The following is a 22602-nucleotide window of genomic DNA, read 5'->3' on the forward strand; positions in this document are numbered from 1 at the left end:
AAAGAGACATAAAGCTAAATAAAACACATTTCTATAAATATTCAGACAATAATGAGTATGATGAGGCATCCTAGTCGAAGCAACAGACCTTCATCACTCATGCCGTCCTTTATGAGCGGATGGTGGCCTGGCAGCTGCCCAAGATCACTCTCTGGCTCTCCATCTCCAGACAGCTCTTCTGCCACCTGCTGGAGAGACACACCTCTTGTTACTGTCAGCATCCAGAATGACCATACCAGTAGTTTTTTCATTTTTGGAAGCTTACATACCTAAACCTTGCACCACAAAGTCAACATTCATCATCTTTAGTTTGTCTTGTTTCTGTAGTGACTCAATGCAGCAGTGTTCATTTTGTCAGCTATTTTAGATTTAGTCTTAGTTTTTAATCGAAAATGCTCATTTTTATCCTTCATAGTTTTTATATAGTTTTAAGGTCCTGACACACCAAGCCGTCGGTCGGCTGTCGGACAGTCTGGGGCTGTCGGTGACCGTTCGACGGCCTAGTTTTTGTGATGTGTCCCGCACCATCAGCTCTAGTCTGCCCATGTTGCTTTTTTCTGGCTGATTCAGCATGTTGAATCGGTGGCAAAAATCGCTCTGATTGGCTGTTCAGCGGCTGCACAGTGGTTAGCAGTGTCGCCTCACAGCAAGAGGGTCGCAGGTTCGAATCTGGCTTGGGGTCCTTCTGTCCAGGGTGTACCCCGCCATCACCCAATGTCAGCTGGGATCGGCTCCAGCCCCCCCGCGACCCTGAATAGGATAAGTGGTTACGGATAATGGATGGATGGATGGCTGTTCAGCTTAAACGAATAAGTGAGGAAAGCAAGCCAACCGAAGTCAACGCGTAAAGTCAAGAGGAAAAACACAAAAGGCTCTTCTTAGTTTTCATCTTCATCTCATCTGATCGTTCCAATTCACAGATATTTTTACAAACACGTGAACATCTGGAATGAAGCAAAGTGGTGAGTGAGAGTGGTGTGAAAATGGTCGGCAGACGCCGCTTTGTTTCATGTACGTATCATAGCAACTATGAGAGTCAATCAACATGCAAAAAATAACCCAACCTGACCCACAAACCGCAACTTTATGCATTATAGTAGCACAATTGTCGGGACTGAGACATCTAACTAACATCTCAGCATCCCTGAGAGCAACACTGAGTCGAGAGATACACGATGATTCAAGTCTCAAATCTTTACACTTACAGTACTTTATAGAATATAAAGCTTACAGAATCAATTGTTGGAAAAAAATGTAACAATAGTGTAAAGCGTACGGGAGTTATAGCTGAGAGGCTAAAACATGACAAAACACTGTTTTGGTCAGAAGTACAGTATAAAGTGTGTGTCCACTCACTGCTTTGCTGACATGTCTGCTGTCTTTCTCCGACTCACTGTCGCTGCTCTCACTCTTCTTCTCCTCCTTGGGCGTGGCTTCTCCGTCTCCGTAGTCTCCTTTGGCGTAGCTGTGAACGTGCAGGACGTCTGCGGGGCTCAGCGTCCTCTGGAACAGTTTGTGTGCCGGGCTGCAGGTGCTGCCCAGCTGAGGCTCCTCATCAGAGCACAGAGTCGCCTCCGCCTGGCTGTCGGCGGGCTCAGGAGGACAGGCGTCTGTGGCCGACACACCGTTCTTCTCTTTTTTTGACGTTTTCTGTCTGATTGAAGTTTTCTTAGCGCTGGCTCTGGACTGAGATTTAGTCTGAGGCTTGGTGTCTTTCTCCTTCTTAGGCTCCGTCTTGACTTTCACTGTGTCTGAAAGAATACAGACATTTTATTGCAACTACTGATAGTACTAGATCGTCCCGAACCGTTACAAGACGTTGGCTCAGTATGGTACATCCTATAAAACAAACATTTACTGTGGAATTAGCCTAATACACTCTAATTAGGTCTTCATGTTCGTATGTGCAAAACATTTATTCTAAAGTGAGAGTTCCACCATCATCGATTACTAACAACGATGAGACTTCATATCGGGAGGAAATCAACAATCTTGCAGAGAGAACAACGTTAGCAAAACCAAGGAGCTGATCCAGGATTTTAGGAAAAAAGAGGCAGCGCAGGTCATGTTGTCGCAAAGTCAACCAGGAAAATCGTCAGTTCAAATCTGACTGGACTGATCAGTTTTGTATTACTTTACTGGACCATGCTAATGCTAAACCGTCATGCTTGATATGCATGCAGATTGTAGCTGTCTGCAAAGCAGACAAACTAAAGCGGCACTTCAACACTATGCATGCTGCCAATTTTAATGCCAACTACCCTACAAAATCAGATAACTGCAAAAGAAAAACACGATAACATCATACAAGCACTCCGTTTCTACGATCTGTAAATCAACGTCGGCAACAAGAGAGCGCAACGGTGGCATCGTTGCTTGTTTCATGGAGCCTTGCTAAAGCTAAGAAGCCATTCACTGACGCTGAGTTGATTAAAAAGTGTGCAACTGATATGGTTGTCGAAGTTTTAAGTCACAATGAGAAAAGCAAGAGACTTTTTTCGGACATTTATCAAACTTTTTACAGACTTTTTTTCGGATATTTTTCAGATTTTTTGGGGGATATTTTTCAGATATACTATACTATGATTTTTTTTCATGAAATTTGTCGACATACTAGGTTCTCCAGTTGTAGGGTCAATTCAAGAAAAAAGGGCAATGAGGTCAAAAGAGGCCAGAGTTTTGATTACATAGAAACAAATGCTCTCGTCTTAAAAATACTTTTCTAAGGATTTAAAGATCAGTTTCTACTGAGGCTGAGTTTATTCACTTAACACAAACCCCAAAAAGCTGAAATAAGATCTCTACGAACTGTGCTGTACCTTTATCTGGCTTGACAGGAACTTTAGTCGGAGACTCCTTGCGTGACAGCTTGGCCTTCTTTGGCTCCACCTCCTCAGTCTCCGTCATGGTCAGCTCGGGTTTGATGTCCTCAGAGGCTGCAATAGCTTCAAGCTGACGCTTTGTCCCAGTCTGAGGCTTTGGACTGGTGCATGGGAGACATTAGTGAAGACAAGCCCGACAGGACTGAAAGGGAAACCCTGTTTTCCATAGACAGCAAAGCAACTGTTCTGAGTAAAGCACATGTACGAACAAACATGAACACAGAATCTTCAAGCTGACAAAACTACACCGAATCATCATTGTCACTGACTGGATCAGTAACTTTTAGCTGCAAAGCTCCTCGCTGGTGACTGAGAGCTCCGTTATCAGCTCAGCTGTGATTCACAGAACGTTACTTCTTCATTCATAGCTTATTAAAAGGCCGAAGAAACAATCATAATCCCATAACTGGCATAAATAATTGGCTGCTGAGCTGTTAAGCTTATGTGCAGAGCTTGTACAGCACAGGACTAGTTCAGTACTGAACTGAACAGCTTGGACTGGCAACAGACTAAAAGTACTACTGAACCAGCGCTGGAACATTTACTCAAGTACTTAAGTACTATTTTGCCATACTTGTACTTTACTTTTTTGTACTCTATTATCTGTACTTGAGTATCTCCATTTTATACTTTGACTCCACTACATTCCAGAGGCAAATATTGTACTTTTTACTCCACTACATTTATTTGACAACATTAGTTACGTTTGCAGATTTAGATTATGAATACAAAATCTAATCAACTAATACATTATGATGCATTATTATAGATTCAACTTCCCAGCAGTACATAGCCCTTGCTCCACCTTTACCAGCTGCAACATTTAAGTGATGAACACATTAATGCATCACAAATTATAATCCATATAATATATATGATTCTGAAATGGGACATTCTGCATAATGAGTACTTTTACTTTTGGTACTTTTAGTATATTTTGATTTTGATTGCAGGATATTTACTTGTATTTTTACACTGTGGTATTACTACTTTTACTTAAAGGTGCTAAATTCGAAATTCAGAGCATATCTAAGATTAAGGGATTGCCTCCACACGGCTCTCAACATGGCAACGGCTGAGCCAGTGGCTAGCAGCTAACAGAGCTAACAGTGTTTACCTGGAGGGCAAACAGGAGGGTGGGCATTATCCTTCTGCGACAACGCCATCGGTCAGGATGGCGTTATCAGCTGTAACCGCCGTATGAGAGCATTGCAGAGCAGCGGCGATTAGATAGCCAGTGGGGCACGCTCACATGCACGAACATACACGAACATACACGAACATGCACGAACATGCACTAAAAGTACGCGCGGCTGGCCCGGTTATGTCAACAAAGCAAGGAGAAGCTCGGATTACAACACACGCAGATGGAGAGACTTCATTCTCTGCTCAGGTAGACATCACTCCACTGTATCTTTACATAGACAATAGTTGTTGATGATATATTAATGCTCTGAATTTAGCACCTTTAAGTAAAAGATCTGAGTACTTCTTCCACGAATGCACTGAACTGAAGACTGAAACAGCACTGAACGTAGCAGCAGTAATAAGCGGTGAACTTACTGTTGTACGTGCTGAAGTGCATTTGAACTGGGATGTGATCACTTAGCTTACATAAAAGGTAATTTAAATACGAATTTAACATGGGTTGTGCTGCAAAAATATGTCAAAATATAGTTTAAATAAAGCTTTAATTGAGAGAAATTGAGACATTTCGTGTTTCATAGGCAATTCACATCCATAGTGAATACCCAGTGAATAAGATATGTGTTAGTGGGGAGTGTAAATCCAGACCTTTTGTCCTCCTGTACAGGAGTAGTGGGCTCCTCAGACCCAGCTTCACTGGGAGTCTCTTTTGAAGGCTCGCTCTGGTCTTCTTTCAGGAACGCAGCGGCCTCTGGTGTGGGTTTGGAGTGGTCGATGGGAGCGTTGTCTTTCCCTGCCTTCCACAGCTTGTAGCGGTCGGGCTGAAACTTGCGTACAAACACATCCATGGAGATCTTCACCATGTCCTGACGGCACGAACACTGGGAGGAACACACAGATCAACATTTAATCAAGGTTTCAACCATGGTAGTCTGAGCAGGACAAAACAAGGCTTTGAGAACTGTTGGGGTTCAAAGTGATCTCTTGAGATATTCTGGCTTGTATTTCAATATTTCTAGTTCCAAGAAGATGATCCTAAGATTGTTAGGAGCTCCTGACCTTTCCTTTAGAGCAACCATCAGGTCAAAATTTCTGGATGCAATGTTAAAATTATGATTAAAGCTAATTTTACTGACCAAAGAGGATGAATCCTTTCAAATGTGGACACTCCATGAGCTTCCCTCTTTTGCCCCCGCTTGATGAGGACAATGATGCTTCCCAAAGATTGAGCCCTTTTGATTATAACTCCATGACCTCTGCGGACCTCGGGATGAACCGTGCGTCGCGCGGCGGCTGCGTGATTCATTGGTCGGGTGTTCACACCAGCTGTGTTTCTGCTGCTGTCAGCTCTTTCTTTCTACATAGAGTTTGTCTTTCATAATGTCCATTTCATTATAAATGTCATTTATATTTATTTTAGACAGAGAAAGGTTAAGAAACGTGTGGTAATTTGTAAATAACAGTAATAATCCACAACTAAAACCCTATACTATGTTCATTGATGGAGCTCTCCAAGTCACTGCATGTTCTACAACACTGTCCTGCACATATTTCAGAATAAAAACCTTGTGTTAACAAATGAAGGAATTCTGTCCACAGAAAAAAAAAACAGAAATTTATTTTGAAAAGAAAGCAGGAAGTATTGATTTAGAAATAAATCTTTACTTTTTTCATCTCTGTAACATATTCTACAGATACAGACATGTATCAAACTGTAGTAATGTTGCTGGTATGATGTCCATATACAGTCAATAGATCACCTTCACTGTCTGTTATTGCTGTGACCCGCGCGACTCACGTCAAAAATAGGCAAGATCTCGAATCTCTAGAAGAGACACAGCTGACGCGCAGTCGGGCCGGGCAGTGTGGCAGCTCTAACCTGTTAACACGGACGCCGATATAAAAAACAACAGGTAACGCAGCCGCTACGCGCTGCTGACGTTACCAGTGTGGACGAGGCTTTAGTCTTGTTTTGGTGATTATCCCTTAGTGCTAAGCTAGGTGTGTTAACAAAATCATCGTGACATCATGAACCACGAGCCCTACATAGGTTTGACATTTTGGAGCAGAACACCACTACATAGATGCAGCTGGAGCCTTTACAAGTCATTAATGACTAGATTAAGATTCACAGCTGTTTAAATGATGTTTTTGCGTACCAGTGTCGCCTGTTTGCCGTAATCAATCCATCGCTGGGTGGCAAAGTTGGTCGACTCGGCACAGTTGAAGCCATGGTTGAAACCAGCATGATAACCAAACGGGAACGTCACAATGAACTGGCCAGCCTCCTGAGTGACCTGAATAGAAATACAACACAGAATTTCAAGAGCTGATACACCATTTTATTTCAACTTTATCATGTCATCATTATCATTATTAAATCACTAGATTTATTTTCTGCCTGTTTGTTAAGCACTTGGCTACTGTATATATTGTTAGGTCAACACAAAGTAAATGAAAGGTCACCTTCTCAAACGGTATGCCGTATTTCTTCAGGATTGAGGGTGAAATTAAAGTCATCTTGTGGCGCAGAAAGGCTTCACAGCTCTGAGCGTTCCCTGGAAAGAAACCTGGAAAGACAGGAAGCCATCCACGACATCAGTACAGGTGACCCTCGACAGGTTGTGTTTGTGTATTTCAAGTTAAACTGGTCAAAGGGATATGTGAGCATAATTGGTGTTGTGGTCTCCGAGACATACAGTATGGTTCCCAGCCTTTTCCCTTTAGGTACCCCTTGTCTATCATTGAGTAAACAGACGACCCCTGACTAAGTGACATATTTTAACAGTACAGAACAACTGATTAACAAATTGTGAATGCAATAATTGCAGGGAGTTTGTGTAAAACGTGTGATTTGGATCCATTTTGAGCAGATCATTTCCTGTGAATACTGTATCTGAGATGAGTTTTCCTGTTATGATAACCAACTTTTCATACAATTCTCTTAATAGGCTTCTTTTTTGTCAAATTCAGTGTTTTCTTCTCCCTGAACGTTGGCCATTGTTCTATTAGCTCTTTGGTAATCTCTATAAACAGATTTTGCAGTCACATGTAGAATCTGTAGTCAACTTGACAAGATTTTGGCATCGTGAAGCGTTCCGGTTTCCGTTTGTAGTCAGAGTAGTATTGACCAATCACGTTCAAGATTCAAGTTGTCCAACACCCTTTAAAAGGTGCAGAGTGTACGATTTAGTGCCATCTAGTGGTGAGATTGCAGATTGCAACCAACTGAAACTTCTCCCGTGTGCCAAGTGTGTAGGAGGACTACTGTGCCCGATGCGAAAACGTGAAAATGCAAAAGTCTCTCTCTAGAGCCAGTGTTTGGTTTGTCCGTTCTGGGCTACTGTAGAAACATGGCGGCCAGCCCTGTGAAGAGGACCCGCTTCATATGTAGATATAAACGGCTCATTCTAAAGTAACAAATACACGATTCTCATTTTCATGTGATTATACACTAAAGACAATGTACTTATTAATATTATATTCCATTTCTGCCAATGGGTCCTCTAAATGCTACACACTGTTCCTTTAAAATCATGAAGGCCTCGCAACCCCCCATGAAGCTCTGGCGACCCCTAGTGGGGGTCAGGACCCCCAGGTTGGGTGGAAAAAAAGCAGTTTTGACTTCCTCTTTAAAACGACTGAGTATGACATGCTGAAGTGACTCGTGGCACCGATTGGTTACAATTTTAGTAATAATGTAAAAGATGCATTTTCATACGGGAAGACAAATGTGATGAGTGTCTGTTGTAACACGTACCCTTGGCAAGTCGTTCCAGTCTTTTCCCATGCTCCGGTGGGACAACATACCTGAAGAGAAACAAAAGTACAAGTATATGAAATATGATGAAGGCTATGATACCGACAGCAGAGGAAAGATATATCTGTTTGTTCATGGTGGTCAAAGATCTCCTCTCAACCCTGTCATCATTCACTGCAGGGTAACTGGGAGTATAATAGGTTCATCTTTATAGGTTTTATCTTCTAAAAATGTTTAGTGTATCTGAATGAATCTGAATATAGTTAATGGTCTGAAACCAAACACGTTTCTTTTGTTTCTATTTAGCAGAATCCGAGCTTATTTACACAGCACCACATTTAATAATTATTTAAGAATATTGTTTAAAAAAGTTTTTTTCTAGTCTAATGCTCTCTTCTTTTAAATATAACAACTACAGATGTATATGAATATTTCATTGTTGAATACATATACAGTGTTCATTTACAATAATAATAAAATATATAGATTTATCAGTAGTTTATACATAGATACAGATATAGAGTTGTTGATTGGTCCCATTGTCCCAGTGCTAATGCATTTATACATATGTAGTATTTCTGGATGTTATTTTGTTGTTTCCAGAGCTTCCCAGCGTATTTGGGGTAAATTGTCTGGAAAGCTGGATTTAAGAGTTGAAGGACTTCCGGAAGGCACTGAATCCCTGATAATAAAGGGGACAGTAGGATGGTTTGTCATTAGCTCACAAAATCACTATATAACGTTTAGGGCACAGGGATGTCACAAGAACCGATACTCCAGTTCCAAGAACATGCCAAAATTCTGAAGACGTGACGGTACTCAGGGCTCGAGACTAATGGCGTCCCAGCGTCCCAGGGTCAATAGAAAATATATTTGGGAAGCGTTAAACTCACTATCGCCGCATCCAGGGGACGCTCTGAAGAGCCGTTGTGAAGCTCAGAGTGGGTGGCTCTGGCCGTTGCCATCTTCGAGTAATCCCAAAATGGGCAAAGAGGTGGATCGTCGGTGGAGCTGAGGTGGACCCGGGTGACGCAGCAGAGCAGACAGCTAGCAGCGAGAGAACTGGTACGAACCCACATGTCACTTAAAGCAGCCATTGCCTCAATGATGCCAAACTTTAAGCCTTGCTATAAAAATTCACCCCGGTACGGTTGTCATGAACGGGAAAATTAGCTATAGAGACACTGAACAACTGCTTTTTGTACCATGATGTAAACTTGTAAAATTGGGCATTTTTTGGCACTTCTGCGTTGGCTTCATTTCTCAGCATCGGAGGTTTGGTTGAAGTACATGGGATTTATTTTTTGTTTTTTACTGCGGTATCGAACTGGTATCGAGAATCGTGGTATTTCACCCGTATCGACTACTAAATTTCTGGCATCCTGACGTCCTGTTCTGGATTCACGTTGTTGTATCTGCACATCACTATACGAGGTAAATTAGGAATGTTTGATCATTTTATTGTATTTTTACGAGCGCTGTCAATCGATTAAAATATTGAATCGCGATTAATCGCATGATTGTCCATAGCTAATCACGATTAGCGACCCCTCACAGGTACTGCACTTAGCATAAAAAATATGCTCAAATCATAACATGTCAAACTGCAGCCCAACAGACAACAACAGCTGTCAGTGTGTCAGTGTGCTGACTTGACTATGACTTGCCCCAAACTGCATGTGATTATCATAAAGTGGGCATGTCTGTAAAGGGGAGACTCGTGGGTACCCATAGAACCCATTTACATTCACTGATCTGGAGGTCAGAGGTCAAGGGACCCCTTTGAAAATGGACATGATAGTTTTTCTTCGCCAACACTTAGCGCAAGTTTGGAGCGTTATTTAACCTCCTTCACGACAAGCTAGTATGACATGATTGGTACCGATGGAGTCATCAGGTTTTCTAGTTTCATATGATGCCAGTTTCATCACTAGCTTTAAAAATGAGCCCACAACAACCTAAAAATTGCAAGTTGCGTTAATGCATTAAAGAAATTAGTGGCGTTAAAACAAATTGGCGTCAATACGTTAACTTTGACAGCCCTAATTTTTATATTTATGCTTTTTAAAACAGATGCTGCCAATACATGGGCAGCAGTGAGAAGCTGAAAAGCAGTCTGTCCAGCAGTGTAAGGGTGAGTCGGGTACTGTACCAGGACTTTGGCTCTCCAAAGTGCAGGTAGTTGATGCTGTACAGATCCATGTCCTCTGTGTGCCACGCGAAGGCACTCTTCCACATCCCAAAATAGAGGTACGGTGTGTTCACTCCTTTGATCTTGATCCCGCTCTCGTTCTCCACCGTGTCCAGGATGGTGTTGAGGCGCCCGATGTTCCATTCAGTCACATCCTGTAAAGGAGGAATTCAGGAGAGGCAGTAAGTCGCACCGCCACTGATGCTGTACAAATGCAACATGTGGCACAATTACTATAGATAGTTGAGCATTAAATGGAAAGGTGTGTTTTAACACAATGAAGAGATGTAAGTTCCAGAAGGTGGCATTATCCAACCTATTATCACTCACTGGATCATACAGCGTTCCGCTGACATCAGCCCCATAGAGGGGGGGGTTGAAGGTCAGGTTCTTCCAAAACTTCCTCTCCAGCTCATCAAAATCCACGTATCGGGGACTACAGAACCTACAATCAGCAATCCAAGGAGAGAGTTCATTTGGTCGTCAAAATGGTAGGGTACCAGGTTGTCTGCATTATAATCTTACTGTATAGTTGTTGTGTGAAAAACATTTATCAATGAACTGTGGTTCATAATTTGACTTCATTTGTAAACTGACTTGGCCATGTTGGAGGTCTTGCGGAACTCGTGAACGGTCATTGGCTTCTTCTGGATGTTGTACTGCGTGAAGAGTCCTGACTGGCCGGTCACCATCTGCTGAATGGGAGCAGGAATCACCAGGTCATCGATATCATCGTATGTCCGTCTGGGTTTCCAGCATTTAGGTGGAATAACCTGCAAAAGAACACAGAAACAGAGTGAAAACAGCCGTTCTGTTGGAGAAGAGAGACTCAGAGCAGCAGAGTGATGAGTATCACATGATTCTGTTTAGGGATGGGTACCGAAACCTGGTACTAAAGGAGCTCCAGGGCAAAAAGACTGTAGTATCGATAAGCCCTGACGTTAACGGTTCTGCTATCAGTATCGGAGAAATGAAGAAAATTGATTTCCTATTTATTTAGGCTACATAAATGTTATTTTGCACCTTTGGCCTCAGGAGCTCTGTTTCTGATTAGTAATAAGATTAAAACATTCTTCAATGATGCATTTTCCAATCCAGAGGAGCAGGTCGTCCACCATTCGGAAGGTCGGCGGTTCGATCCTTGGCTCCTCCGGTCAAATGTCAAAGTGTCCTTGAGCAAGACACTTAAAGTGGCAGTAGGCAGTATATTTTTGGCATCATTGGGCAAAACTTCCATAATAACCTTTCAGCATATTGTAATTCAAGTGTTCTAAGAGATAACTAGACTTCTGATCCTCCTCATGGCTCTGTTTTAAGGCTCCGGGAGGCTGTGCCATCAGTGTGTGAATGAGTATTTAGATTAGATCCTGATGGGCAGGTTGGCTCCTTGCATGGCAGCCTCTGCCATCAGTGTATGAATGTGTGTGTGTGAATGGGTGAATGCTGACTTCATGCTGCTTTTAGTGGTCTGAAGACAGGAAAAGCGCTGAATAAATGCAAGTCCATTTACCATTTACTATTCATGAAATAGTAGATTATCCCAACTGCAAACAGTAGATCGGTAAGTTATTACACACATAGTACATTTAAGGACAAATAATCAAGCGACACATTGTATCATAATAACCTGACAAAATACAATAGATCCTACTTACTTTTGCCATTCCAGCTTTGTGTGCTCCTTGTGACTCCATATAGGCAATGTAGCGACTGAAGTCCTTGAAGTCCTTCTTGGAGGGGGTGAATGTCATGATCCTGGAGCCCACGCTTTGGGCTGGCGTGTCTGTAGTCATCTTGGGTTTGCTACTTTGACCTCAACTCTGATTGGTGGAAAACATGGACATGATCATGAAAAACATCTAGGTTGCATGTCTGACAGTTACATGTTTGACAGTTACATGTTTGACGGTGTCTTTCGCTCAATCTAATACAATTTCTTAAAGTCTTTTCAGCCTGTGACCCAATCTGAATCAGTTCTGTACCATCATTTGACAGTAACAGACCATCTCAAGCACAGTGCTGAAGTTGTTCTCTGAATCGGGAGTAAAGGGGAAAGTTAAGGTATAATATTTCTTGGCCAATTCTCAATTGTTGCAGCACTTAAAGTAATTGAAACCAGATATCATAGTTACAAACCCAAAGCTGTTGAAGGGATAGTTTGGGTATTTTGAACTGGGGTTGTATGAGGTACTTCTCCATAGTCAGTGTATTACCTACAGTATAACGCGGTGGGCATGCCCCCAGCTTGGAGAAGCAGACAAGAGTACCAACACAACACAACACAATCCTTGTCAGATTTGTGAAGCTTTTATTCTGTTTAAAAAACTGAAAAAAAGTGCAATTTCACTGCTTTTTCTCCATCCAGACCAAAATAAACCAAGTCTAGATAAAAACCCCAATGCACTCTGACTTGTCAAACTGAACTAGATTAAACTCCAGAAACCTTTGTTCTATTCCTTAGTTTTTCTCCATCCAGACCACATAAGATCAGAAAACACTAAACGTACACCCAGTCAAACCATATCTTACATTAATATCAAGACCCAAAAGAGAATACAGCCCATAAACCAGTTTCAGTCTTGTAATTTCCCTTATTCTATTTGTGAAAGCAGATGTATCCAAAGTATTTACTGATGTAATATTATAAAAATAGTCAGTCCTTTCAGTGCATTCACCATAGTTCCCCCTTGACTACTATGCTACTAAAGACTCATCTCCAACTTAAACCTCCATGTTGACCAGCTCAGCTCTGTGATGTGCATTACAACAATCTTCTCATCAACTTTGAGCAAAGCAACACACAAACTCTGTTATTACGGACTTTACTAGCAGAACCCTGTGAACTCGGGGCTCCGCCCTATACCGCTGATTGGATGAAATCCTGACCGATAATGACGCTCAGTCTGTGATTGGCTGAACACCACGTCCGTCACGACAGTGGCCCACTGACAGCGCTGCTCCTCGGAAAAATATTGAGCTAACGTTAGCTAACATGCTAACTGCCAGATAGCTCGCTCTGCGTCTCAGGAACTAAAAGTGTAGTCATGAAAAACACAAACCACCGTCATATTCAGGAGTAAACAGCAAGTAACTAACATTTAGAGACAATAAGAGTCGTCCTGTCAAACCACACAATAGTGTGTTGAGAGCAGAAGCAGAAGCAGAGTGTGTAGCGGACTGAGAGCTCTGACAGCTGCCTCCTCTCGCTGCTAACACCAACACCAACACCAACACTCACTAGCAGACTCGGCTTGTTGCTGACCCGCAGCTTCTGGTGTCCAAACTTACAATCACTCCGACTTTCCTGCAAACCAACTCATTCTGAAGTGTCAAACATTAACTTACACACGCTGCAATGTAGACGAGTTGTTTTGTTCTCAGATCACAGGTAGTAGAGTAGAAACACAGACCTCATCAGTCCGGGTGGAGAAGACAGTCCTCCATTATTGCAGTGACGCATGCTCAGTGTGGGTTTGTTTACATGGAGCTCAGTGGGAGGGGCTTCCGGAGGCCTCCAGCCAATCACAACGCGCTCTCTCCTCCAGACCGTGCCTGCTCCGAGTAGAGCTTCTCAGATGATATTTGACTGTAAAAAGTTCCTTATGAAGCTCTATAATATTAACCTCCTATTGCTAAATCTGATTCTAACTATCAAACTACTTCCCAAGAACTACTGCATGGCGCACTTTACACTTACTTTACACTATACATCCTATATACCACTTTATAGACTGCGCATAATGTACATATTACATTTATTTATTGCACATACTTTATTATGTTCACCCATTCACTCTGTATCTTTCATATCTCTATTATTGTTTTTATAATTTTTGTATACCTTTACCTCTCCTGTGTTTCACTCTGTTTGCTGATGTTTGCTGATGTTGCTGCTTTGACACCTGAATTTCCCTCCGGGGATTAATAAAGGTTAATCTTATTTTATCTTATCTTATCTTATGAAAAAGATAACTGTGATAATCATGAAACAAAGAATGAAGACTTGAAACTACTGTATTCCCTAGCAGCAGCAATGTTGCTCAAATACTTAAAATATCTCATATCTTAGTTTATAGTGAAAATGACTTCCTTTGAAAACACCAACGTCAGTTTACAGAGTTATACTGTGTCTGTCTGCTGTAAATCGGAGGGCGACAAATTAAGAGAAAAACCTGAATAAATGTCCATACACGAGTCACAAGGGCTCAGTGAGTGGTGTTCTCTTTCTATGTGATGGTCTAATGTCAAGTCAAGTCAGTTTTTCTTTTTTTATAGAGTATAGTTATATAGTTATTTAAAAAAAATTTTTTGTTCCTTTTTAAAAAGTACTATAGTAATGTTTTATATACTTTTTGCCTAAAGAGAGTCAAATTTGAATAATATGAATTTGAAAAGGTGGATTGAAACTAAGTACAGCTATTAGAGCACTGTCCTTCAGCTATACAGACAAGTTACTTTACAGATTAAGATTTTACATACAAAACACAATTAGTTTCTAAATTCTGACACATTGTTATAAACTACTCAACATATAGTTGTTCAAATCAGCTCCACCTCGACCCATTTTAAAATTAAAATGCTGCTAACGTGCGTGATTCGTGCACTTTTGGGGGTTGCAGCGACATGGTTGAATGCACTTATTGTAAGTCGCTCTGCATAAAAGCGTCAGCTAAATAAATATGATTAAAGTAGCAGTGAGTAGAATTGGAGCAAATATTAAAAAAGTTATTTTTATAAAACGGTCACTATATCCTGACAGTAGTGCATGAGACAGGTAATCTGAAAAAAAATCATGTTCCTCTATGTTCTCCGGTGCTCCTAATGGCATCTGAAAGATTTCAAAGACCGAAGGAAGACAACCAATCCGAGCCGAGCTGGAGCCTTGCCGTCTCTGAGCAGCTGTCAATCACTCACAAACTCCGATCAAACGGTCACAGTAGGCAGCGCTGATCAAATATGAATCAATATTCTGTTACTGTAATGCCTATTTCTCGTGTAAAATGTTTTCAGAAACATCTCATAGAGTACTGTTTAGCTGTAAACTGATGAAGTTTGTGACCCAGCAGCCATGTTGAGATTAGTTGAGGAAATACCAAGCACTGCCCACCAGCCGGAGCAAACTTTCTCATTTTACAGCTAAACCGTACACTACAAGATAATCCTGAAAACATCTGAGGAGAGAAATAGGCATTACAGTTACAGAATATTAATTAATATTTGATCAGCGCTGCCTAGTTTGACCGTTTGATCGGAGTTCGCGAGTGATTGATAGCTGCCTCCGTTGAACCGGTCACATGACTGGAGCACAGCCAATAGTATCTCCAGTTTTCTCTCACAACACTTGAATTATAATATGCTGAAAGATTATTATGGAATTTTTGCCCAATGATGCCAAAAATATTCTGCCTACTGCAGGTTTAAATATATGTCATGTAATATGAATACATCAGTAATAATATATTCATAGCCTAATATAAAACCCTGCAAAGGGCCACTCATAATGCTGCATAATAAGTGCTTTTACTTTTTACACATTAATAGTGGAGCGGCTAACATCCATTTTTCAGTCAAATCGTGCAAATAGTGATACAAGCACCAAATTTGGCATGATGATTCCCGAGGGGTCACTTAGCAAATATAAACGATCGGCCACTTGAAAATCCAAGACGGCGGCCATTTTTCAAGATGGCCGCCAAATTGACCTGCCGTTAATGGTTTCTCTCATAGAAATTCATCTACTTGGTCAATTTGAGTGATCTTGGTGTCAAATTATGTGTTTTCTAGCATGCTGGATCTTATTTTGATAGTTTTAATAATTTTGAACTGCAATATGGCGGACATTTTTAAGATGGCTGTCAAATTTACTCGCAGAGAATGCTTTTCTTAAAGAAATGCATGTACTTGGTCAACTTGAATGATTGTGATGTAGAATTATATGTTTTCTGGTATGCTATTTAATTTTACAGCTTTAACATCCTCCAATACGTTTTTTTTTTACTTTTGGCTGTCCGGTGAGTCTTTGCTTTGTGGTGTTTGCATGGCTCAATTGGCTTGTAGGTCTACTGTTGTAGATATCAATGAGGGACTGAGGGTAGCACACAGAGAGTATCTCTGTGATGGAGTATGTCTAGCTCTAAATGTCAAAGTGCATAGAGTCAATGAACCAGCCATCTTTATCCATGAGGTTCCAACCCAACTGCCAGAATTGGAAAAACAGCAAAGAACTGTAAAGGAGTGATTGTCGGGCACTACCAGGGCACACTGGTGACAATCGCTGCTGTGTAACTCAGAATGGGGTTTAACGTCAGCTAAGTAGGATTCAGCATTATACTTAGTGTCCAAAATGCTGCTTACTACCAACCCCTGATCAGTTTAAGGCAGCAAAACCTGAATCGACAGGATGTGCAAGCGCGGGAGAGCCGAGCCAAGGATAATGGGGTTTCAGTTATCCAGATAGTGTACAGATTGCGTAAAATAATGCATGAACCTAGCTGTATCCCATGCAAGCAAGTGCCCGTTCAGTGATGGAAAGCTCCTTCCCAATCTGAGTGCTGGAGATGTCAGCCTGCTTGCTTGGCTGCTCTGTACAAACGAGAACGAGCCTATCTGAATGCCCAACAGCTGCAGAAGAAAGAAGAGCTGTCCCAGAAGAAGGAAGCAAATATGGAGAAGCAGTCCACCTGGCAAAGGCTGCTCAGATGATACGTCGTGACATGTTTCAGCATAAATCAGAATTCAACAGCACGTCTCATGATGGGTACCTTGAAGATACCGTCCCACCATCACTGCTTCAGTTTGTATGTATGATTGAACATGGGGCTGATATCAAGTCACAACTCCAAAATGGCACATCAAAATCTGACCTTGCAACTGTTACAGTAGAGCTGTTTTGCCAAATACAGGGAAGGATCGCAGGTCCACAGGCAATCCAAGGACAGGAAGACACCTTTTGCTATGTATGTTGGCCTGTCTGTGTTTGCCAAGACCAGAAAGAGGCAACTGATAGATATGTTGGTGTGGGAACCTCATGGATAAAGATGGCTGGTTCGTTGACTCTATGCACTTTGAAATTTGGAGCTAGAAATACTCCATCACACAGAGACTCTCTGTGTTTTACCCTCACCTAGTTCAGCCCATGAGCCAACATGGTGTCCGAGGTGTGGTCATTGCCGTGCACTGGCAACTTCATGGAGCCATAGATGAGAGTTGGGCAAGTAGTGTGAACCAGTGCGAGTAGTCCATCCTGGAGGATGTGGCTGACTTCTGAAACAAAGGTGCTACCTCTACCACTAAGCCCCTACACCTATGGCAACAGCAGCTATTGATATCTACAACAGTAGGCCTACAAGCCAATTGAGCCTTGCAAACACCACAAAGCAAAGACTCACCGGACAGCCAAAAGTAAAAAAAAAAAAAACGTATTGGAGGATGTTAAAGCTGTAAAAATTGTTAGATTAGATAGCATACCAGAAAACATATAATTCTACATCACAATCATTCAAGTTCATCAAAATCATGCATTTTTTTAAGAAAAACATTCTCCGCGACTAAATTTATATTGAAGTTAAAAATTATGTAACTATCAAAATAAGATCCAGCATGCTAGAAATCACATAATTTGACACCAAGATCACTCAAATTGACCAAGTAGATGAATTTCTATGAGAGAAACCATTAACGGCAGGTCAATTTGGCGGCCATCTTGAAAAATGGCCGCCGTCTTGGATTTTCAAGTGGCCGATCGTTTATATTTGCTAAGTGACCCCTCGGGAATCATCATGCCAAATTTGGTGCTTGTATCACTATTTGCACGATTTTTCCACTATCCGCTCCACTATAACTACATTTAGCTGATAATGCAAAATTAACTTTTACCTAGGTCAAATTATTTTGTATTATTTATCAATTATTCCAGAACTGCACAATTGCACTTGAAGTATTACAACAGTACACTGATTTTCATTACAAAATAGTCATTCAGGAATATAAAAAGCCTCTCAGGAATAGGCTATGTTTCAGTGGTGAAGGACTCTTGTATAAATTGTGGTATTGTCCAGCATATTAAATATAGTCCTGCAGGACTGTTTTGTAAAAAAATATTTTCAGACTCAACAAAATGTCTGTTTTACAAAGCTCACTACAGTCAAGGATTCATTTTAGAATTCAAAAAGGTAATCTCCTGATATTCTTGTATATAATTCTCTCTGCTCAACGTTCACTTATGAAACTTTCTTCATAAATGTAAAAACACTGCTGATCTGAAACATTACTTATTGAGCCACAGAAGAGAGTGAAGAGAAAGAGAAGTAATAAAGGGGAAGGGAGAGAAGAGTGTGTATGTATTATTATGCAACTCTGCATTACTTTGAATGCACTTTCAGAGCAGCAAACAGAGCCGTAGGCCCACCAAGTATCACCTGGCACCGTGTTGTCACAGAGCCAAGAAAGGAACGAAATCCACCACATTTATATTATTAAAAACCCAGTTATTCAACTTTATTAACATCAATGTTTTCAAGACATTTTGTCTGCTTTTTATTAACAAATAGAAAACAGAGCATGTATACAACAGATAGGACCCCTACAGCACGACTCTGTGAAATGAATCCTTTATATGGTCCACTTCATCCAAAACCTCCCCACTTTGTCATCTCATCCAGTGAAAACCACAGAGATCCTCCACTGAACATAGATGCTGCTCTCAGTAACAAATCTGTCCGTCTGCAACACAGTGATAAAATAGTTGAGCTCTAATAAATCATGAATGAGATCCAGTGTATCTGCTTGTGTGTCCTGTCTATGTAAAGCCATGTTGGCGAACAGAAAGGTGCAGGTCATAAGAGGAGTGGAGATAACTAAGTTACTGTATCCCTGTATAATGTCAGAGTCATGTTGGGTGCAGTATAAGTGGTCCATGCGGGCTATTTTTGTATCAACACAATGTCTGGAAATTTTGTGAAAGGAGTATGAGCACACGGAAACCAGATTGCATGTTAGAAGAAGTTAGACACATAAAGGTGCAGTGTGTAGGATTTAGTGCCATCTAGCGGTGAGGTTGCAGATTGCAACCAACTGAAATTTCTCCCGTGTCCCAAGCGTGTTTGAGAACTACAGTGGCCAACGCGTAAACGCATAAATGCGAAAACGTGAATGCCAGTGTTTGGTTTGTCCGTTCTGGGCTACTGTAGAAACATGGCAGCCGGCTCCATGAAGAGGACCCGCTCCTTGTGTAGATATAAACGTCTCATTCTAAGGTAACGAAAACACAATTATTATTTGCAGGGGATTATACAATAAAGAAAACATACTTATTAATATTATATTCCATTTCTGCCAATAGATTTCCCTAAGTGTTACACACTGTTCCTTTAAGTAACAACTAAAATCCTAATTAAAAAAAAATTGGTTGGCTGATAGCAACCAAAGGGGAAGAGAGAAAATATGTTTGTTTTTTTGTGATTTTTAAGCTGGCCCATCATACTTTCTTTTTTACTATATATTTTTTTTGTTTTCATATGATATAATCGTGCCCCCACATTCCTAAATTTCCTCCAATCCCACTGTGAATGCTTAAAAATTCAGCTGTGAACTGCGTTGGGTTTAAAAACGTTTTTGACATTTTGGAATTTAGAGCGTTGTTAGCTGATATAACAAAATCAGGGGCTGTACAATCAACAGAACATTTAGATATGAATAAATCTGGTGATATTCTACAGCATCTGTTTCTTCTTGTCAACAAATCCCATGTGCAGAGCCAAACCAACAATGAAGTGATTCTACTGACAAGTATTGTGTTTGTATCAAAGCCTGATATCTCTTCCTCTGAACCATAGAGCTCCATTGTTGTCCAAAAACTATTAAAAACACATCAGTGAGTCACACTCACAATGGTTGACATGTTCCTTCATCATTATGAACACACACACTGTACTTTATTCTGACTTAATCCCTCATACACCTTCCTCCTGCCACAAATACTCACTAGAGCACCAAATGTGCATTAATCCGCCGCTGAAAATAGTCCTCAACAAATGCATATTTGCATATTTCCTCCTGTTTGATAAAACCAGGGTTTTTTGAAAGTATGTTTTCAGTAGGAACCAGTGGGCTTGGAGCTGAGAGCCACAGACAGAAAAGTGAGAAAGTGTAGAGAGACGGACCAATTAATGACCACGTTTACCTGCACACTAATATTCCACTATTATTCCGAATATGACAATATTGTGAATTTGATACGGGTCATGTAAACAGCATATTCAGTTTGGATGTTCTGAATTAGGCCTTGTTCTGAATGGAGCATTTTCTGATTAAGACATGTGGGATGTGCTGATATTATTTAGGTTTTAGGAGCATTCTTTGAACATGTATACAGAACATTCACAATATACATCTCAGCTCTGTGCGTTTGTACACAAACCAACTAGCCAACAGTTTGCAGAGATGCATGACCAAAAGAAAAGCCCACGTCTCTGGTCAGAAGGACAAACACACACCTACCGTTAAACATTATGGAAGACTTGGATATCAAACAGGTTTTTGGATATGTGTAAATATCGCAACGTCGACATTTTCAAGAAGGTGGTTGAAGGAATGAAAGAGGGAGGCTGTGTTCGCACGGTGGAACAAGTCTGCCACCGGTTACATTAATCGGAGTATGCACGGCTGCATGTAAACGGGAATATTAGTGGAATATTCATTTTCATTAGCCATGCAAACAGCTTAGTAGGAATATCGTCTTTTTCGGAATAAGGGCAAAACATTTTGTACATGTAAATGTAGTCATTGTTGTTGTTGGTGTTTTCTTGTGATTTGTTGACAATAAGAAAATATTGAATAAAGCCAGCTTTATCCTTTAAGGTTGGGCAACTAATCCAATTTGATTCAATTTCAACATTGAGTCTTGTCAACAGCAGATGGCCGCTCACCCAGAGCCCGGTTCTGCCCGAGGTATCTATTCGTTAGAGGGGAGGTTTTTCTTGCAACTGTCGCATAAGAATGCATGCTCATGGGGGATCTCTTGTTGGGTCTCTAAATTATAGAGGACGGTCTAGACCTGCTCTATATGAAAAGCATCCCGAGATAACTTCTGTTATGATTTGACGCTATATAAAAATACATTGAATTTAATTAAATTGAATTAAATTGGTGCCGTAATGAATTTCTTTCTTCACAATGTGACATCATCACACTTATTTCACAAAAGTTCTCGACAACAGACCGTCTGTGTTTAGTCTACCTGAGTCCATGTTAAGAAGGGGTGTGAAAACTACACAACCTTTCCAACAACTTTATATTTCTTTTGTTGAAAGTCTCCACATTTCTGATGGCTTTGAGAAAATAAGTCAAGAGTTACTGACAAGAAAGTCTGTAGCGGTTGTTCAGATGTGAATAGTCTCTGCGTGTTTGTAGCCGTAGGTTTATTTCATACTGTAGTTCACAAACTTTATCTGTTTATTTGATCTGTTTGGGAGATATCATCATCATCATCATCATCTGCTGGATGTCAAGACAACCCACATTTGCCCCTAAATAAGATCAACTGAGCAATGATAACATTAGAATATTATATCTATGGTACAAAATAAAATTATTAGCAGCTGTGAGTATACGCTCTCCAGTATTAATGTTGAAAATACATGTCCTTTGTGCTAATAAAAATAATGAAAAGATAAGCAAATTAAAAAAAAAGACCCATTAAGACATATAATAACCAGTGTAAGTGATTACAAAATAAATTCTAAATATTTATAACAACATAGTAATGGTGAATATAAATGAAAATAGCAGAATGTTTGTTTTTGCTATAAGGAGGAGGCAGAAATTGGGGAGTGACGGGAGTATTCAGTCAAGAATCGGAATGAGGCATGACTACAAGTCTCTCGGGGGTTGGTTTTTCGGGAGGTTTTGGTGTCGGGTCTGTGGCAGAATCATGGCACCAGTGCAAGAGGAGGTCGTCCTGTCCCCTCTCCTCTTTCCTCTAATCTCCCCTGTTTCCTGCTGTGGTCACCTCCTCATCAGTCCTCCTCGTAGCCTCCTCATCAGGCCCCGGGGACTGATGGAGCTGAGTAGATATGGCTCAGAGGAGACACAGAACTCTTCTGAGGGTGGATGTCTTTCTGGGTGGGGTTATGTTGCATAGTGATCAAAGCTTCCCAGGTACTCCAGAGCAGCCCGGTAGCACAGTTGGTACTGGTCCTAGTGACAGAAAACAACGTTTGGTGAGGTTGCAGATTACAACCAACTGAGTACCCCTCCGCTCACTCCTCCCTTTCCAAGACTGAGGTAACACTGAGTCGCTGAGTGCTAAACCGTGGAAACGCTGTTGGCCTCGCTCATGCCATCCTTACCATAATAACACTACTTTAGGAGCAATGGAGGTCAGACGGCGACTGGCGGTACCACAGTTTTACACTCTGTGGCTCACGTTACCGCAGTTTCACAAGCGTGCCGGAGAACTACGGTGGCCTTCAGGTAATGTTAAAGTTGCAAAAGACTCTCCCTAGAGCCAGTGTTTGGTTTGTCTGTTCTGGGCTACTGTAGAAACACAGGGTGGGAAAAAATTGATTCACGTATTTATCACAATTTTGTTTTACAATTTTGAAATAGATTTTTCTAATGCCAGA

At 41.0% G+C, this 22602-nt stretch overlaps 2 protein-coding genes across 20 annotated transcripts in view; both read right to left on the bottom strand.

Annotated features, from left to right (window-relative positions):
- Positions 1–13457, bottom strand: part of kdm4aa (lysine (K)-specific demethylase 4A, genome duplicate a) — a 37993-nt gene extending 24536 nt beyond the window's left edge. The window contains exons 1-12 of one of the 3 annotated variants that reach the window (XM_074636879.1): positions 13325–13457; positions 11635–11799; positions 10577–10752; positions 10310–10424; positions 9941–10134; positions 7789–7838; positions 6495–6598; positions 6188–6325; positions 4677–4909; positions 2820–2983; positions 1357–1751; positions 89–185 (exon numbers count right to left, since the gene is read on the bottom strand). In XM_074636879.1, coding sequence (XP_074492980.1) covers positions 89–185; positions 1357–1751; positions 2820–2983; positions 4677–4909; positions 6188–6325; positions 6495–6598; positions 7789–7838; positions 9941–10134; positions 10310–10424; positions 10577–10752; positions 11635–11772 — 1804 coding nt within the window. In that variant the 5' untranslated portion in view covers positions 11773–11799; positions 13325–13457. Of the gene's footprint in view, positions 1–88; positions 189–1356; positions 1752–2819; positions 3039–4676; positions 4910–6187; positions 6326–6494; positions 6599–7788; positions 7839–9940; positions 10135–10309; positions 10425–10576; positions 10753–11634; positions 11800–13324 lie in introns of those variants that run through there. The other 2 variants (XM_074636878.1, XM_074636880.1) reach the window with 2 other exon arrangements.
- A 4980-nt stretch (positions 13458–18437) lies between these two features.
- ptprfa (protein tyrosine phosphatase receptor type Fa) overlaps positions 18438–22602 on the bottom strand; it is a 452868-nt gene continuing 448703 nt past the window's right edge. For 12 of the 17 annotated variants that reach the window (XM_074636845.1, XM_074636843.1, XM_074636842.1 and 9 more), the window contains one exon: positions 18438–22174. In XM_074636845.1, the coding sequence (XP_074492946.1) occupies positions 22106–22174 (69 nt within the window). In that variant the 3' untranslated portion in view covers positions 18438–22105. The remainder of the gene's footprint in view (positions 22175–22602) is intronic. The other 5 variants (XM_074636852.1, XM_074636851.1, XM_074636856.1 and 2 more) reach the window with 1 other exon arrangement.

The sequence above is a fragment of the Sebastes fasciatus genome, chromosome 5 (genome assembly GCF_043250625.1).
Source record: "Sebastes fasciatus isolate fSebFas1 chromosome 5, fSebFas1.pri, whole genome shotgun sequence".
Taxonomy (NCBI): Eukaryota; Metazoa; Chordata; class Actinopteri; order Perciformes; family Sebastidae; genus Sebastes; species Sebastes fasciatus.